Here is an 18036-nt window from a genome sequence, read left to right on the forward strand (position 1 = left end):
AGCGGTAGTTCGCTAATTGCAAAGGCATTTTGGCACTGCACTGCCTACATGAGTGACAGCACACATTTGGCACTTGATTGTTTCTTGAATTACAATAACTAGTTAATTTTCGCAGTCAGCGAATTAACTACCTAGTCAACACACGATCGCATATGATGTTGAATAGGATGCAAAAGTGGAGGCGATATACGCACACCTTACATGTGGTTAAATGGAAGCAGGTACGCATATGGCCTCCACTTTAGCATCCTATTCAACATCATATAAGACTTCGTGTTGGCTGGGTACCACACTTGAAAGCATTGCAATGAACGTGTTTGCATCTAACAAACGTTAACTGAGAAATTCATTCAGAAAATACCGCTGTTGACATTTCATTTCTACAGGTGCTGTAAGCTAGCTGAAAAATTCTAGACTGGCACACACCAAACGCTTACATCAAAGAAAAAAAACAGCAAAACTAATTGCTGAATTTGCAGCATATTTTGGTGGTTCTCAGTACAAATTGCTGGATGTTTCAGCAAATTATTCTGAAATTCAGAAATTCTTTTAGCTGAATACATCCAGCATGGCAAAAATCAGTCAAATTCGTTAATTATTTACTAAAAATATTTAGGATGCAGGTTTGAAAACTATAATTTTGAACGTTAACGTATGCTTTTGCAATAATGGGAAGTCAATGTGTATTATACGAAATCACGTGATTGCTACACGAATTGCTTTCGTCCGGTTTCAAAATAGGTCCGTAAACAGGTTCGATGGCTTGAAATTATAAAAAAAATATATATATTGTTGACTTGCTCTCGAACTCTTCTGTACATTTTACCAGTTACTGGCACAAACGTGCTGAAGTATGCATTGATTCACTACCGACACTTGAGCAAAAAAAAAATGTCACTTCATCGGTCGATGACGAATACTTATCATGCGGAGGAAAAAGCTACTTTCATCACCGCGAGAAAGAACCTCCGAGAATGTTGAAAAAATATGAAATGTCACGCGACAATCTCGGTGTCAGCACAAGCACCCGGCAGTGCGTGATTTTGATATAGTTAATTCATCGAACCGCAAACCCTTTCGAAGCGAATTTTTTTCATCTTTTCACGGATTCGTTCGACAACGTGAGAACAGCCTTGTATGATAAATGAGTGCCGATAATGGTGATGAAGCCTTTTCACATAATGCTTCCACAGGGGGTGCACGAAAAGAGCACACGTGGATATTTAGATTCGTCAATACAAACAATAAATTCTCGAAAAAAAAACTTAAAGAGCGCTTTAGTACAGGGGCCGTTCGCATGTTGCAACATGTTTACATTGCAACAAGCGAATGCCATTCGCTAATTGCAACGTCACTTTGACACTAAAGTGCATCGAAATGCACTGACAGCACATATTTGACACTTGATTGCTTTTTAGTTGCAAAAGCTTGTCAAATTTTTGAATTAGCGAACTTGCAACTAAAAAGCGTTGCAACGAGCGGGTTTGCAAAGAGCGAACGGACGCTGTAGGTAATTTTTTTTTTAATTGCAATTTTCGCTCTACGTATCACCACAGCACTTCAATAAACATAAAGTGCATAGCGGGTGAATTCTAAGAGCAATCAATTGTCTGGACGATCTTTCACGTCTGTCAGTTATTGCAGTTTTTGAACTTTATTCGATAAGTGAAACTTATACATGTTGCAGTTATTGAACGTCTACTGTGCCATGTGAACTTCTAAGCTTAGATAACTCATAGACAAACAAACGTAACACTTGTAAAATTTCCACTGACCACGCTTTTAACGATAATTTTAAATCTAAATAGTTGTGGCCTTCACAACCAGAGGCGCGCACATCGTTTTTCTTTGTGATTGACGTTTCACACTAACGCCTTCAGTCGATGTTGTTGCACAACACAGTGTTTCATGCAATATGTCCACCAGGTGTAGTAGTGTGAACTGGACGCTGAATTTTCACGAAAATTGTCCTAGGTAATGCGTGTGTTTGTCTATGGATAACTATTCAAAAACTAAGTTGGTAAAAATGCTACAGATCGGCACTCGCATCATTTTTACTCCAGTTTGACGTTTGCTCACTACTGTCACTTATAGTGAGCGCTTGATGGAACACATCGTAATAATCATTAAACGATAGTGTTTCCGTGACGACAACTTGATATACAATTTGTTCTTAGCAGTATGTCTGTCAATCTTGAGCTATAGCTAAGATCATCCTAATGTGTTTTATAAATTACTGATGGCATATGAATTTATCAAATCGAAAAGACATTGCAAAGTACTTTTGATTGAAGCACAAACAAAATGAAAGACTTGTGGGACACCTGCCTATGTCGAACTACCTAGGTATCCGCCAAGATAGAGCTAGCATAAGAAATCGTAGCCTGATTGATTATCTGGTGCACAGCGAAAAAGACACTTTTTTATCAAAGCTAATGAACAGCCTGCTTAGCTCTGACATAGACAATTGCAGAAAAAAGCTCACGTGTACAAAGCAATCAGTGCTACCAGAAAGCAGGACATGCGGTTTCGACCTATACAATGAACATTGTTAGCAGCCGAGGGGTGCTCCAATGGTATGCATACGTTAATTTTGATATGTAGATGATAAAATGACACCCATTTTACCAATTTTACAATATTTTTGAATTCTTCCTGAAAGTCATACATAGTCTCATATTTCAATATAGGTGTGATTCCCTTATACTTCAGTTTCGAACAGAATTCCTCACGTCACGCATCCCCTCGGCCGTACGGTTCCGGTGGTGGCGTATTGTCGATCGTCGCCGCGGTTCGATGCCCACATGACGACGGGCGATGATGGAGCAGGAATCGCTCACTATCGCCGTAGCCATAGCCTGCCTGGCTGATGACTGACACCGACACGTCCTATCATCGGGGAGCCATCGCATATCCTGTGCTCATTATCGGGACATGCATGCCTACTAGGTCTACCAATCGTGTCTCCATTCGGAGGCAGCGTCCACTGCCAAATGGACAGTTCTATCGATAGGGGAGGCTGGAGTGATATGCGCCAGATATAAAAGTGCGTAAAACACTCATATAATATAGGTGCTAGTGTGTTTTCCATAAATCTAGATGTTGTTTACAGTGTTAACAAATGGATGTGGATAAATGTTGGGCCTGAAATATTTGACATCAATTCAAGCTTGCCATGATTCGATTTGTGTTGATCAAATTTTGGGCTTATTTGGCCAAGTATTTCTCATGTGTAATGGGTCTACTTTACATTCAAAAGTAGACCTCATTTGCAACTGAAAACTGTATGAGAAAGTAGGCTGCGAAATTTTTCTATTTCTTATTACATACTGGAACTAAAATAATTTCACCTTGTGTATCCCTACACACAGCGTGGCGACAGGGACGAGGGCAATGGAATGCTCATAAATCATTCCACGTAGCCGTGCCGTATATTTACGTGAGGGTGAGACTATCGTGCCACTGAACCTATTGGTATGACCGGCCGGCCAGCCGGCGTGGCGCTGAAGTGTTTCCTTTTTTATCGCGGCCGGTGAGAACGTCGTCGTTAACTGTGTGCCAGCAGCAGTACCAGCAGTACAGGTATAGTAGCACCCGCAGCCGCATGGCATGGAGGTTATAATGAAATTTGGCATCGGAAATCCTACCGCACACATCGGGAAGCCCTCCACTCCACATGCTAAATACATATATTGATACACTGAAATAAATTTTGTTGTTGTTTCCACCGAATCCATGGTAAAATTAAGAACTGTACCAACAATTTTCAACCGAATGCAAAATTCTGTTAATTGTACTGAAACATTGTCAATATTACCATGCGTGAAGTACCATTGACTGAAAACATTGTTGATGTTACTATTTTGACATTGTATTTTTGACCATGTTTATCTAAGACGCGCAACATTCAAGTCTACATGGTCGAAATTACAATGCCCAAATAGTAGATTCAAGAATGTTTTTAGTCAACAGTAATACACGCATGGTAATATTGACAATGTTTCAGTACAATTAACAGAATTTTGCATTCGGTTGAAAATTGTTGGTACAGTTCTTAATTCTACCATGGATTCGGTGGAAACGACAACAAAATTAATTTCAGTGTAGGATAGAGGCTTACCGGACGGGTAAGGGTTATCGAGTTTATCAGTGCGAAATCGTCCTTCATGTTCAGGTTGGCCATTTCCTGAAATTGGGACTGCGTGTTAAAGCTGATTTGAATGTGGGTTATTTTTTAAATTTAAAACCGTTCTTCCGACGTAGGACTACGATTCAATCTTTAAATTCTGAAAATTTCTTTAACCCTTATGTGGCCGACAGGGTACCCGGGTACCCAGCGCCCATTCAAAAAGCACGGTGTAGAAAAAAGCAAAAAGTTTGACGGACACATAACGGTTAAAGATATGAACTTTAGGAATCTGTAAAGGTTAACACTGGACTTCTTCTTATGCCACTGGCTGGGGTACATAAACAAAAAAGGTGAATAATTTAAATAGGAAAGAGGAAATTCATTTGGGCCTAACTGACATTTTCGATTTCTTTTCATCGATCCTCTCTTTCTGTTATTACAGAATGTGTATTGAGTTTTCCTAAGATTTTTTGGTTGAAATGCGAAGAAGACGACTACATCATGCTAAAAAGAATAATGATTTTGTTTGTTTTATTCAAGTTATTAGCGAAAGAGAGAGTCGACGAAGAGAAATCGATCAAGTCAGCTAGGTCCTTATGAAAAATCATTGTCGTGAGCATAAATTAAGTCAGGGTTTCAATGAGAGAATCTAGTTCGCGAGAACAGGTCTTGCTTCTGGGCATTTGGGATGGGTCCGAAGGGGGTTTGGAATTCCAAGGGGCTTCAGGAGCGTTTTAGGGGGTTGTTTCCGGGGATTTAACCCTTTCCTTCCCACGACTTTGAACGACTATATCTATGCCAAAAAAGCATTTCCGAAAAAAGTGGTAGAACAAAAGTTATTGCAAATTGGCTAAATTTTTCGAAATCAATGAAAAAAAATTTGGTTGTATATCAATAGGTTTTTGATTGTTTATCAATAGTTCAACTATTGAAACAAGTAGTCAGTAGTTGGGTTTACCTTATGAGGTTATAACCATATTCTAAAAATTATTGCATCATATTTATCTAATTTCGTTCGTCAGGAGTTCGCCGAAAATCGATGGTGCTCGTTTCCAAAGTATTAAAAGGGTTTCAGGGACGTCTCAAGGGGCTCTAATGGCAACTCAGGATCCTCAAAAGGGTGTCACTAGGAGTTTCAGGGGCATTTCAAATCATTTCAGAAACTTTCAGGGGGTTCCAGGAACGCTTTAAGGGCGCTCCGAGAGGCTTTAGGGGCGGTTGATAGAAACTTAGGGGTATTTCAAGGGAGTTTAAGGTGCGTTTCATACAGTTTTTGGAGCCTTTTGAAGACGTTAAACGAGATAATTTTTCGGCAATAGAAATCTGAGTGGTAAGCAAACATAGTTGTTGCTCCTACGGCCGACGTTTCGGTTTCTTTATTGAACCTTCTTCAGGGGGATAGGAGTTTGTATTTTTGTAAACACGTAGAGTGGCCTACATTTGGTTGTCTGTAATTTTTATGTACGCGGTTCTGGACGAGATGGCTGATGTGGGTTCTCTGGTGGAATTAATCCATAACGCGCACATAAACAAATAATTAGACTTTATTACAGACAAATTAAAAACGAGTTACATATTACAATGATGGTTGCATGCTAACTCGTTTTTAATTTGTCTGTAATAAAGTCTAATTATTTGTTTATGTGCGCGTTATGGATTAATTCCACCAGAGAACCCACATCAGCCATCTCGTCCAGAACCGCGTACATAAAAGTGGCGACGAGGTAGCCGAGTTTGCAACAGTGGCGACGAGAAAGTGGGTCTTAAGGACCCCGGAAACAAATCCACGCGAGGGGAAGACGACATAATGGAGTTTTCCCACATATTCATCAATAAATTTCACCAAACCATCCAGTGGTAGCACGAGAATAAATCAAATCATATTCTCTGGAACCACATCAAGGCTTCCACACAGCTGCGCTATCCGGAACTGTATCATGAGAAGCATTCAGCATTCGTGATGTATGCATCAACATCAAGCAACATCATTCATACGGTATGTAAACAGCTTCCGTAATGGTCCGGATCTACACATTGCATCAAAGCCATCATTGTCACGGCTTCATCAACATGGACACCCAAAACGCAGCAGGACTAGGAGCACTCAGCAGTCAAAGTAAAATGGAATGCATCAACATCAAGCATCACCACCATCACGACATGCAAGCAGCTACCATCCAGCGTTTTGGACATTTTCGTGTACATGCATCCATCATCGTCTCCATATCAACAAGACAACCACAAGGATGCAAGTTTACCACAACCATCATCACGACCCAATCATCGTAGGAATCACGACGCTCTTCAGTGGAAGACCGACCGATGATTCATTACCGCCAAACATATCAAGGGGGAGATGTTGGGATCAATGAAATTACATCTGGCAACACGGTCCCGCATCTAAGTTGCACATCGTTTTAGCAGTGGGCTCACCGATGACAACTATAGTTGTCATCGTGATGATGTTTCACTCACACACACGAAAGCATCATCTGTCATCGCCCGCTCTGCAAGATGGCCACTTGCGTAGAGGATGTAAATAGTTAGTCCGTGTTGTTATGTTCAATTTTAAGTTGTAAATATGCATGTAGTCAATAAAATAAGTTTTAATTTGTTCGTGTAATTCGTATGTATCATGTCCAATAGTACGGTTACAACAGTAATACTCTATGACATTTCCCCGAATTCCATTACCCCGAACGAAATTACCCCGAATTCCATTACCCCGAATGACCCATTACCCCGAATATTTCGTAATTTCCAATACGAAAGGAAAATCATGACGTTCATCCCGGAACGAACTAGCTTGGTTGATAAAACTTTATTCTGCCTATTTTTTTTTTGCGGTGAGAATACCTAAGCATATGAAGCTCCTGGAGGACGTTACGCCAAGAAGAGAGAGAGAGATGAAGCTCCTGGGACCCTTTAAACAGATCTCTGGCCAGTATGATTAAAAGAACAGGCAATAACCAAAAGAAGGAAGAAATCTCTACTCAACAATCGGTTTCGGATCATATGGATGAAAGAAATAAACTAATGTGATCATGTCACTCTTCTATATAACAGTATAACTCGAAAGAACAGCCTATGATTAAAAGAAGGAAAAATCTCTGATAAAAATAATAACATTTGCGACGCCAACAAATTGCTTAAATTAAACATTTGAAAGAATAGCCTATGTTTGAAAGAAGGATACATAAGTGACGACCGCAAAGTAGAATTTCCTTGGATGAAAGTTCTTTGGTAGTAAGGTTAGAAAGAACAACATATGCTCAAAGAAGCAAAATTTTAGTTGAAAACGTGGTGAAACACTTGATGTACCTTTAACTACCCATGGCGGGTCTCGAGGTAGGCTTGCGGATAAATAATTCGGATATTGGGCCATTCGGAGAAATGGGTCATTCGGGGTAATGGAATTCGGGGTAATGTCATTCGGGGTAATGGAATTCGGGGTAATGGAATTCGGGGAAATGTCCGTCTGTAATGTGTCTGTAGATGGTTTGTAATGGCATCTTTGGTGGTGCGTATGTTTGTCGATTTTTTACGCCCGACACTGTGTTGCTCAACTTTCTAGCAGCTTAATCGTATTGCTTCTGTGATTGCTTTCTGCCTACGCTTTATTGGTGCACCTGAATTTTACGCTTTCGGAACTGATATTCCAAGGTGTTTCAATGGGTTTCAGGGGCATTTCAAATGTATTATGATGGATTTAGGGGCATTTCAATGGGATTATGAAGGCTTCAATGGCATTGCAAAGAGATTTTTGTGAAGGGGTTTCTGAAAATCCTCTGAAACTTCCTGAAATGCCTCCAAAATCTCCCTAAAACGCCCTCGGACCCCATGTGACGCACCAGAAACTCGTAACGCTGAAACTGGAACTTCCCAAAATTCCCCTCGGGTTCCATGTGATGCACCGGAGACTCTTTAAAACCCCCGAAAATGTACCTGTAACGCTTTCAAAATCCGTCAGGTATATCCCAGAAACACCCCTGAGACTCCCTAAAACGCCCTTGAGACCCCCTAAAATGCCCCTGACACCCTCTGAAATATCCTCTCTCGTGCCTCGTGCCTGGACTCCTGGACTCCTGGAGCCACTTGGAACCCCCTGAGACGCCCCTAAGACTCCTTTAAACGCCTCTGAGACTTCCCGGTACCCCTTGAAACCCCGTGGGACCATATGCTAAGGTACCTCCTGAATTGGATCCCGCTTTTTGTTATACCTAGTAGTGATTCAGAAAATGAGAATAGGGTCCTAAAATTAGAGACGAAATTACGCTTTCATTGAATAATACGATCAAGCAAGCGGTATTCTAATCGGAATTGTACTTTACTCGAACTCGAAAAACGAAAGAATGAGAAAATTTGAAATAAGTAAGATGGTAAATATGTAGTTATTGTTTATTGTTTATTTTAACTTGAAATTTTGAAAGAGGGAAAAACCCCTTTGAGTGATTTCGGCATTTCAAAAACGAAATCTTTCTCAAAGAGGCACAAACCTCTTTTTCTTTTCAAAAAAAACATTATAAAAATAACTTAAAACTAAAGGCTCACACGGCAGTGAACCATAACGGAGCCGCTATCTTGAAAGAGGACATCATGCCAAATCGTAAAACGAGTTTTCGGTAATCCAGAAATCCTAATGGGGAAGGGGGAGGGGTCAGAGGGTCATCAAAAACCAATCTTCAATGCTGAAATTAAAGAGAACAAAAAAAGGGGAACAGTATCAAACAAAATAGGCAATATCATTTAGAAATTTAAACAAAAGTTTCAATATATGTTCATTTTTTAAGCCCAAAATATCCCGTATAGATACAGGAATTGAACAACCTGCTGCAATTAGGCTATCAAATAGTATCTTCCTCGGTGCAATAAACCGAGAACAATTAATAATAATGTGATCAATGTCTTCATACGATAAGCCACATTCGCATAAGTTTGAATCTACAATGTTGATACGATACAAATGATTATTACAAATATAATGATTGAATATCAATCTCGAAAAAGCACAAATGAAATTACTACGTAAATATGTAGTTCTAGTTTGATATTTGAGGTCGACTTCGACGTGATGGAACTTGACATTTTTCGTACTGGAGATTAAAAATGTTCCTATCTGACATACACGGTGAAAAAAAATCACTCAAAGTATGTGTTATAAGTTAGGGGCGGGACAAAAGATTTAAAAATTCTAAAGTATATATGTATTTTCAACCACGTCCAATAAAAATGTCAAAAATTAATAAATATGCACTCTTGGATTATAATATGTGGTTTAAACCAATAATCTGGATGGGACTTTAGAGCCCGTTAACCGTTATTTTTTAAATACAAATCAGCTTTTGGTTTGCGGTAAACAGATCCTGGAGGAATCTCGCAATTTTCAAAAGGAGGATTCTCCGAAGAAAACTCCTTGAAAAATCCCAGCAGACTCTTGCAGAAATTCTAAAAGGAAGGAGTGAATGGATCAATGAAGCCAACTTTTCTAGCGTTCACCGCACGTAAACTGAGGCACCACCGTATATGGTCATTACCATTGTGACAGCAGACTCTGAGCTGAGCAGAGGAGTTATGCCAAACACACAAGGCTACAGTGGCGTTATTGGTTCATTCCATTGTGGTCGTTTTAGTTATTTTAGTGATCCATTCCAGAAGAAACTTCTTTAGAAATATCGGTAGCTATCGGTAGAAATCACGGTGAAAATTCCCAGAAGGAGGATTCTTTGAAGGAACTCTTGGACAAATCCCAGAAGCAACTCCTGGTCAATCTTGGAAAATCTTAGAGGAATCTCAGAAAGAGCTCTGGGAGGTAACCGTAACGGAACTCCTGAGGGAATTCTCGAAGGAGCTACTGGAGGAACTCAAAAAAACTCCTACAAACACTTTGAGAAATCTCTGAAAGAACTCCTTGAAAAATTACAGAAAACTTTTTTGAAGATTTCCCACAAGAAACTGCTGGAGAATTCTCAAAAAATGAAATCTTGAATTTCTTGACGAATCCAAAACGAAACTTTTTGAGGATTCCCAGAATTCATTCCTAGAGGGACACCAAAAGAAATAGCTTGAGTAATTTCAGAACTTCAGACTTCTGGAGAAATCTTGGAAAAAAATCTTAGAAAAATTAATCTAAAGTCCAAAGGCACGTCTGGAGGAATTTCAGAAAGAGCTCCTGAATGAATCTCAGAAAGAGCTCCAGGAGGAATTTGAAAAGAAACTTCCATAGGAAAATTCCACAGAAGTTCAGCTTTTGGACGCAGTTGCTTAATTTCCCCAACAGGGGAGGGAAAAAAGTGTGGTTAGATAAACTTACGACTCGTGCTGTAAAAATGTCATTTTGCAACTCATTTCATAAACAACTACCAACGTATAGGACCGGGCTGTGACCTACATCTATAAAAATAACCCAAAAATACTTCAAGGGATTATAAATTGTTATACATTCTACTCCCTAATTTTCAAATTTCACGACCAAGACTGCCCCAATTATTAATTTACACCCAATCTTCCATCTGTTCCAGCTCTCTGCTTCATATCTATATTCTTGCCGCACGCTATCGTTTTGTTTTGGTCTGACTCCGCAAGGCATGTTTATTGGCAACCAACGCCAACGGCAAAGCCTACTTTGTATAGTTCGTCCGCCTTCAAGAAGCAAACGGCAAGCTGCTTACAGAAGTTATAAGAAAATTTCATAACTTTTCATTTATTGCTTCCATTCCTACCATCACATCAGTGCCATATTGACGAGTATGGTACTAACCGTCTGACTGAATTTGATTACGACGGGCTCCTAGCTAGCCTACTTAGTTAGAGGATGGGGGGCGCGTGGTTGATTTGTTATCGTTGCGAATGGCATATCGTTGTAGAGAGGAAACAGATCTGGACGAGCGATAAGTTTTGATATTTTATTGCCGCTACGAGAGTCAAGGTTTTGCTGGTTTGAATTGTGTTCTGAGCTTGGAAACTCGCTAAAGCCTATGATTTATATTCCATTGAAATTAGTGAAAAATAATTTAGGGTTACATCCAAGCAACCCCTTACATACCCCATGTATCAATCCCGTTAAAGTGTTTTACGTAGTAGTTATTATGTATAAAACGACACATGACTAGAATGTGCAATTGACCTTTATATTCAATGTATTTGTTAGGTCCATATTGAATTTTGCACTACTCAAATACAGCAAGCAACTATAACGAGAATCGAAACTAATGGATTTGGCTTGAGTCTTGCAAAAACTTTTTCTCCAGCTTCCAACTTTGAAATAAAATGACATTCGCTTGATTTATCCACGGGTTTCTTTTTTTTTTTTTTGCTTGTTCACGTACAGCGTTCTTTCGCTTCAGTCTGGAGCACGTGTGCTTCGTTTTAGGCATGCAACGAGCATCGAAAAAGATGCTACGATAAATGACAGAATAATGAAAAATGTGACCAAAATCCCCGTCGTCGTTTGCCTAGCAGAACCGATTTCCCAGCTGTCTATCTGTCATCTTTTTTCAGCCGAACTTTTTTCGAGATTAAGCAAAAAATATGTCAACCAAAATGTCTGATCAGGTTTATTTTCCATTTTTTTGCAGACGATTTCCTTGATGCAACATTAAAAGTGCCATTGCTGCCAAATACCAACACACTATCACAACCAAAAACAAAGTAACAATCAATCGAAGCAAGCCAAATCATCACCATCACCAACCGCCAACAGCAACAGGACGGGAAGTAATCCAACAACACAAAGTGTCAAAGCGAGCCAAGGCAACGCCAACTTTGTGGCACCCCGGCACGATAAAACCGCGTCCAATCTAGTAGACAAAGAAGCAACACAAACACAGCAATAGGAGACCAACAACAACAACAATCGCAACATTGTGATAGAAAAAGACGGGCACTAAATAGCGCTTAGCAGAGTTTTATACACTGACTGGCAGCGATGGAGCGGAAACTGCTGTACGCGTTTCGGGGCTGGATCGCATTCGTGGCCTTTATGGACCTGGGGACGGCCGTTCGGTGTTACATCGAGCGGAGGAGTTTCCTCGGTGACCACTCCGAGACGCAGTTCATTGAAGGTGAGTGGCGGTTTATTAAAGCCTACTTGAGGCCAATTTAAAACCAAATCAATGTCAATTTAATGCCATTTAAAAAACAGTCGAAAACAAATGAAAAAATAAAGCCAATTGAGCTAATGTAAATCCTACCCAAATCCAATCCAAATCCAATCCAATCCAAATCCAATCCAAATCCAATCCAAATCCAATCCAAATCCAATCCAAATCCAATCCAAATCCAATCCAAATCCAATCCAATCCAATCCAAATCCAATCCAAATCCAATCTAAATCCAATCCAAATCCAATCCAAATCCAATCCAAATCCAATCCAAATCCAATCCAAATCCAATCCAAATCCAATCCAAATCCAATCCAAATCCAATCCAAATCCAATCCAAATCCAATCCAAATCCAATCCAAATCCAATCCAAATCCAATCCAAATCCAATCCAAATCCAATCCAAATCCAATCCAAATCCAATCCAAATCCAATCCAAATCCAATCCAAATCCAATCCAAATCCAATCCAAATCCAATCCAAATCCAATCCAAATCCAATCCAAATCCAATCCAAATCCAATCCAAATCCAATCCAAATCCAATCCAAATCCAATCCAAATCCAATCCAAATCCAATCCAAATCCAATCCAAATCCAATCCAAATCCAATCCAAATCCAATCCAAATCCAATCCAAATCCAATCCAAATCCAATCCAAATCCAATCCAAATCCAATCCAAATCCAATCCAAATCCAATCCAAATCCAATCCAAATCCAAGCCAAATCCAAGCCAAACCCAAATCAACCGATTATTTATCCCATTTTGGATGCAATACCAAGAAAATCATTATATATTTTAAGACTCTCGTGCTTCTAAGAAAACATCAATATCGGCATTTATGTTGTTTCAACCACGGTAGATTTGCTGCCTTATCCTTTTTACGAGCGGTTGCAGTTTTGTAGCGTTTTCAATTCCAGATAAAATCAACAGAAAATTTTCAATTTTCGTCAACATCCTCTTTTTTGCCTCCTTTCCTCCAGGCGATTACACCATCTCCCGGATACTGGGAATCTACTGCATACTGAAAGCCGTGGCCCTGGTGCATTGTACCCTCTACATCCACTACAAACCGTAAGTATGGTCGCTTTCATCTTATGATTTCTTCTGAGCCTGCCACGTCTCCCTTTCCTACCGCACTCGTCCCCACAGTTTATCATTTCTTTCGATCTATTTCTCATCAATTTCTTCAAGTGTGGAAAAACGGAAAATCCATATCTCGCCCTTTCTTCATTTCCGGTTGGCACATTGCATTGCTCCTCGGTGAGAAGCTCATCCGCCGATGGTTTCCACAACGTTTAACAGCTGTAAATTCCCTGCTCATCCTTCCTTCGCCTCATTCCATCGTCCCCACCTCACAATAAGCAATCCTGCAGCTTCATCTCATTAAGCCGGTTTTCCATCTCGTTATCTAACCAACGACGGCTATCGATATGTTTATGCTGTAGCTTTTCCGTTTATTTTTATTTATTTTTTTTTCTTCGCACTTCATTTTCATTTGCAGGGTCGTCAGCATGGGTGGCTGTTCGCTGGCCATCACTATGGTCCTGTACATGACCGAAGCCTTGTACTTCCGTTCGACGACGCTCAATTTCTACGTCATCTTTCCGTGCATCCTGAACTGTGAGTATTATCGTTATTATTCGGCGTTTTTTACGACAAAAAATTATATTTTGTTTTCATGAAATATCAACCTGGTTTGGAAGTCCTTCTTCTTTGGATTGCATCCCCGACCAAAGGTGACTTCTAGATCTTATTCAAATAACAGATTAATCTTCCCGTGAATATGGTGGAGATGCAGAGGTGCTCTCGGTTTCTAGTAGTGATTGATCCATATTGTGAGAACTCCTAAATTGTACTTCAATAGTATTATTAGGCCAACATACCATTTCTTAAATCTCATAGAAACCAATCGTTTGAACCTCTTTTCTATTGTCCACTACGACGTATGAGCAGTCTCTAAATTTATTTACATATCAAATTGCTGATATCTCCCCGGATATAAATGCAGCCCAATCTGGAAAAGTTCATTTGTTTAATTACACTTATTTTATTTCCCGCTAGAAGAAAAACTATACTCTTCCGGACCCCACCCCTTCGCTCTCTATCTGTCCAGAAAGCGGAGCCAGAATTTAAAATTGCTCTTGCCAACGCGACGACACCCCAAACCATAGCGTGCCTCCTCTATGGCTGGCTGGCTGCATTGGTGCGAAGGACATTCAAAATTTATATTCCACATATAGTTTTTTTTTTCTTTCTTGGGGAAGGGACATGAATACCGAGCACTAACTGATCTGGTGGGCGGCTCTTGAGGTCATCCGAACGCTGCTACTCCGAGGGCGGTGTGACGTCGTCGCCGTGGCAATTCTCATTCAGAGTTGGACGAACTCCAGTTCTGGATTCCCTCACCAAGCTCGGGATAGTTGAATCGCTTGCTTGAGAGATTGTTTAAGTCCATTCCTTCTGTATGTTTTTAATGTACGGATGATTTCTCCAAAATCACGGAAGCAAACCAAGTATTTGCCTTTGGTAAGCTTTAGGCTAAAATAAATTAATCTTTAGTATTTGGTTCACAATTTTGCACATTTAGGGTCTTACAATTTTTGGTGAACCTTAGCAATGTTATTCAACAATCTTATAATATTGTTTGACCGTCACTATTAGGTTCTGCATGTAAAAAGAACTACTCTAAGGTTAGATTTAGGGTAATTTTAAATACTCACGATCAATTCTTACTGCGGAAATTAATCTTTGTTGTACAAAGTGTATAATTAGGAAAGATTTAGTAGCATGTACACCAAGATTTAAGATCAATTCAATTACTTATAAGAAATGTAATTCACATTCATACATTTTACCTGTGCACACGACTACTATTAGCTTTAAGAAGAATTTTAGCAACTAGCACTGCCCAAGTAGTCATGTTGTTGAAGCTCTACGTATTGCATACAGAAAGTTCATATACATATTAGCATGGATTGCCCTACATTAACCATTAAACACAGACAAACAGACGTACCACTTGGAACAAATTTCGATAAAAATCATCGTCTCGAAAACATAACCGCCCAATGCTAACCAGGTTGTGTTACGCAAACCCCTCAGTAGGTGGCAGTAGTGAGCAAACGTCAAACAGGAGCAAAAACGATGCGAGCGCCGTGACCGAGCGATTTGCGAACTACAAAATATTTGAACTAACCGTTCAAAAGGGTAACGATGAGAAGTGAGTAGAGTGAGACGTCTGTTTGTCTGTGCATTAAAGTTGAATTAAAACGGCAAGTGGCGCCACTATTGCTGACTTACGATTATACTGGTATAATCGTAATTCAACAATAGTGGCGCCACTTCATATTTCAATTCAACTTTTATGGTTTACATAGAGTAATGCATGTCAATATATGTGCTTTATTTATGCAATACGTACAGCTTCAACAGCGTGGTTAGTTGGGTGATTTTACTGGTGAGGTGATGTGAAGCAAAGTATAAGCTAAAAAGATAAAGCAATTTCATTATTTCATAACAGTTCACTTAGATATAAAAAATAATTAAGACATTCCAAAATGCATGCCACAATTTCACTTTCGTTTCTATTGTCCTACATCTTTAGCTTTTCAGTTATCTCGCTCCTAATTGTTTACGTCCGGGTTTTCGGGACCGTTGCTATCATTTTCCCGTATCTCTCGATGATCGTTTGGCTCATCGGCCAAATTGTTTGTACGGTGGGGTGGCTCGTAACTCGTGATCAAGATGTGGTTGAATTTCGTTTAGTGAAGCTAGATGAGATTTTCGACAGATTCTGTGCAGTGAGAGTGAAGATTGACGTGCTTTTAGAGGAAACTGGTGAGGATTATGAAAGTGCTGGTGACGATGAAGGTGCTAACAGTGTGAAGTCCATTCCTACCCGCACTGGCAGTGTCCGTACCTACCAGGATTTCGAGAACTCGTACTTTCGACTGAAGTCAGCACTAAAGATACTATAAGCAAAGATACGAAGTGTGATGATTGTTGTTGTCGATGATGATCATCCAATCATGACGATGATGCCGACGAGCAATGCTTTAAAGCACGTTTGACAGGTCTCCTGCTCGATTGGAATGACATTGACAGAAAATTTGGAATTCCAATTGGAACATTTCGTGTCTTTGCATATAGTGTCTTTAGTCAGCACTATCTGCAAAACGACTCAGAACCCAACTAGGAGTTGTGGAGCGTCAACCTGCGGTCGTAGGTGTTCAGCCATCACGATTGAAGTACCCTGAGCTGAAGTTACCGTCGTTTTCCGGAAAGCTGCAGGATTGGATCAATTTTCGAGATAATTTCCGATCGCTGATTCACGACAATGCTGAGCTGAGTCCCATCGACAAATTTAATTACTTGCGAGCTTCGTTGAGAGATGACGCGCTACTGCAGATCAACCAAGTTCAAGTGAGTGCTGTATCGTACCCTATTGCCTGGGGAATCCTCGAAGCGAAGTATGAAAATCATAAGCTGATAGCTCATGAGCACCTGAAGGCGCTGTTTGCAGTTCCATCAATGAAGTCGGAGTCTTTCGAAGCACTGAACGTTGTCCTGACGACGTTCAAGGTCAACCTTCAGCAGTTGGAGAAGCTTGGAGAAAACACTAACGATGGGAGCACTCTGCTAGCGTTCATGCTATCGCAGAAGCTAGATACCGCTACGCTCCGCCAATGGGAGACTCATCATGGGCCCAAGGACATCCCGCGATATGACGCCTTGCTAGACTTTCTGGATAAGCATTGCGCGATTCTGCAGTCTACGTCAACACGGAGTGGATTAGAGCAAAAACGTCCGTTCAAGAGCTCAGCTGTTCACACTCTAGTGCCATCCGCTACCAGCAGTTGTCAAATCTGTAATGGTGGACAGCATGGCGTTGAGCAGTGTCGTCACTTCAGCAAGATGCGAGTGGTGGACAGAAAACTGGCGATTCGAAGACTTGGACTCTGTCTGAATTGCCTATCGCCCGGACACTTCGTGGCAGATTGTTTCAGACGTACGTGTTCCAAGTGTGGTCAACGTCATCATTACCTGTTGCATCCGTATGATCACGGAGAACCTGTCTCAACGGCTGAACTTCAAGCGGTTCCATGAAAATCTACCGGTAAATGGTGTTGGTGGTGCTTCATCGGTGTCCAAACAGTCAGTGTTGGTGAGAATCCTGTCGCGTTGCTCGTCGTTCGAAACTGAGGAAGTGAAGTTCTACGTGCTGCTTCGGATAACGTTGAAATTGCCGCAGCAAAGCTTCGACATCAGTACTTGGAAGCTGCCGTCCAACATCTGTTTCGCTGATACAGGCTTCCATGAGTCCAATGCCGTAGATGCAATCCTTGGCGTGTCCGTCTTCTACGATTTGCTGATGGGAGAACAGATAAGGCTCTCGGAATCCGGTCCGATCTTGTGTAACACAAAACTCGGATGGATAGTGGCCGGAGAGATTCCAGAAACTCTTGTCACAATCCTCAGTGCAGTCACCGATTCAGTTTCCACCGAAGAGATCCACGAGCAGCTAGCACGCTTTTGGGAACTCGAATCCTGTAGAACGAAGAGCTGTCTTTCCATCGAGGAGTCTACGTGTGAGTCGATCTTCGAGCAGACAACGACGAGAGATCCTGATGGCAAGTATCAGTGACCAGTCGTAGGAAGACCAACCGATCCTGTCCAATCAGTGTACAATTGCAAATGTATATAGTGTTAGAGTAAGATACGAATCTCAGACGAGATCGTCGAGCCGTTGTTACGAAGAGTTGAGCAAAACAGAATTGTTTGTTCATTAATCCACTGTACTAGTTC

At 40.6% G+C, this 18036-nt stretch overlaps 1 protein-coding gene across 2 annotated transcripts in view; it reads left to right on the top strand.

The window, feature by feature from the left end:
- Nucleotides 1-18036, top strand: part of LOC109402450 (uncharacterized) — a 79942-nt gene that overhangs the window by 46350 nt on the left and 15556 nt on the right. For both annotated transcript variants that reach the window (XR_009996587.1, XM_029856729.2), the window contains exons 2-4: nt 11704-12189; nt 13212-13302; nt 13733-13851. Coding sequence is in view for 1 of the 2 variants with exons in the window: in XM_029856729.2 (XP_029712589.1) it covers nt 12054-12189; nt 13212-13302; nt 13733-13851 (346 nt within the window). In the remaining variant the exon portion in view is untranslated. The remainder of the gene's footprint in view (nt 1-11703; nt 12190-13211; nt 13303-13732; nt 13852-18036) is intronic.

The sequence above is a fragment of the Aedes albopictus genome, chromosome 1 (assembly GCF_035046485.1).
Source record: "Aedes albopictus strain Foshan chromosome 1, AalbF5, whole genome shotgun sequence".
In the NCBI taxonomy this organism is placed as follows: domain Eukaryota; kingdom Metazoa; phylum Arthropoda; class Insecta; order Diptera; family Culicidae; genus Aedes; species Aedes albopictus.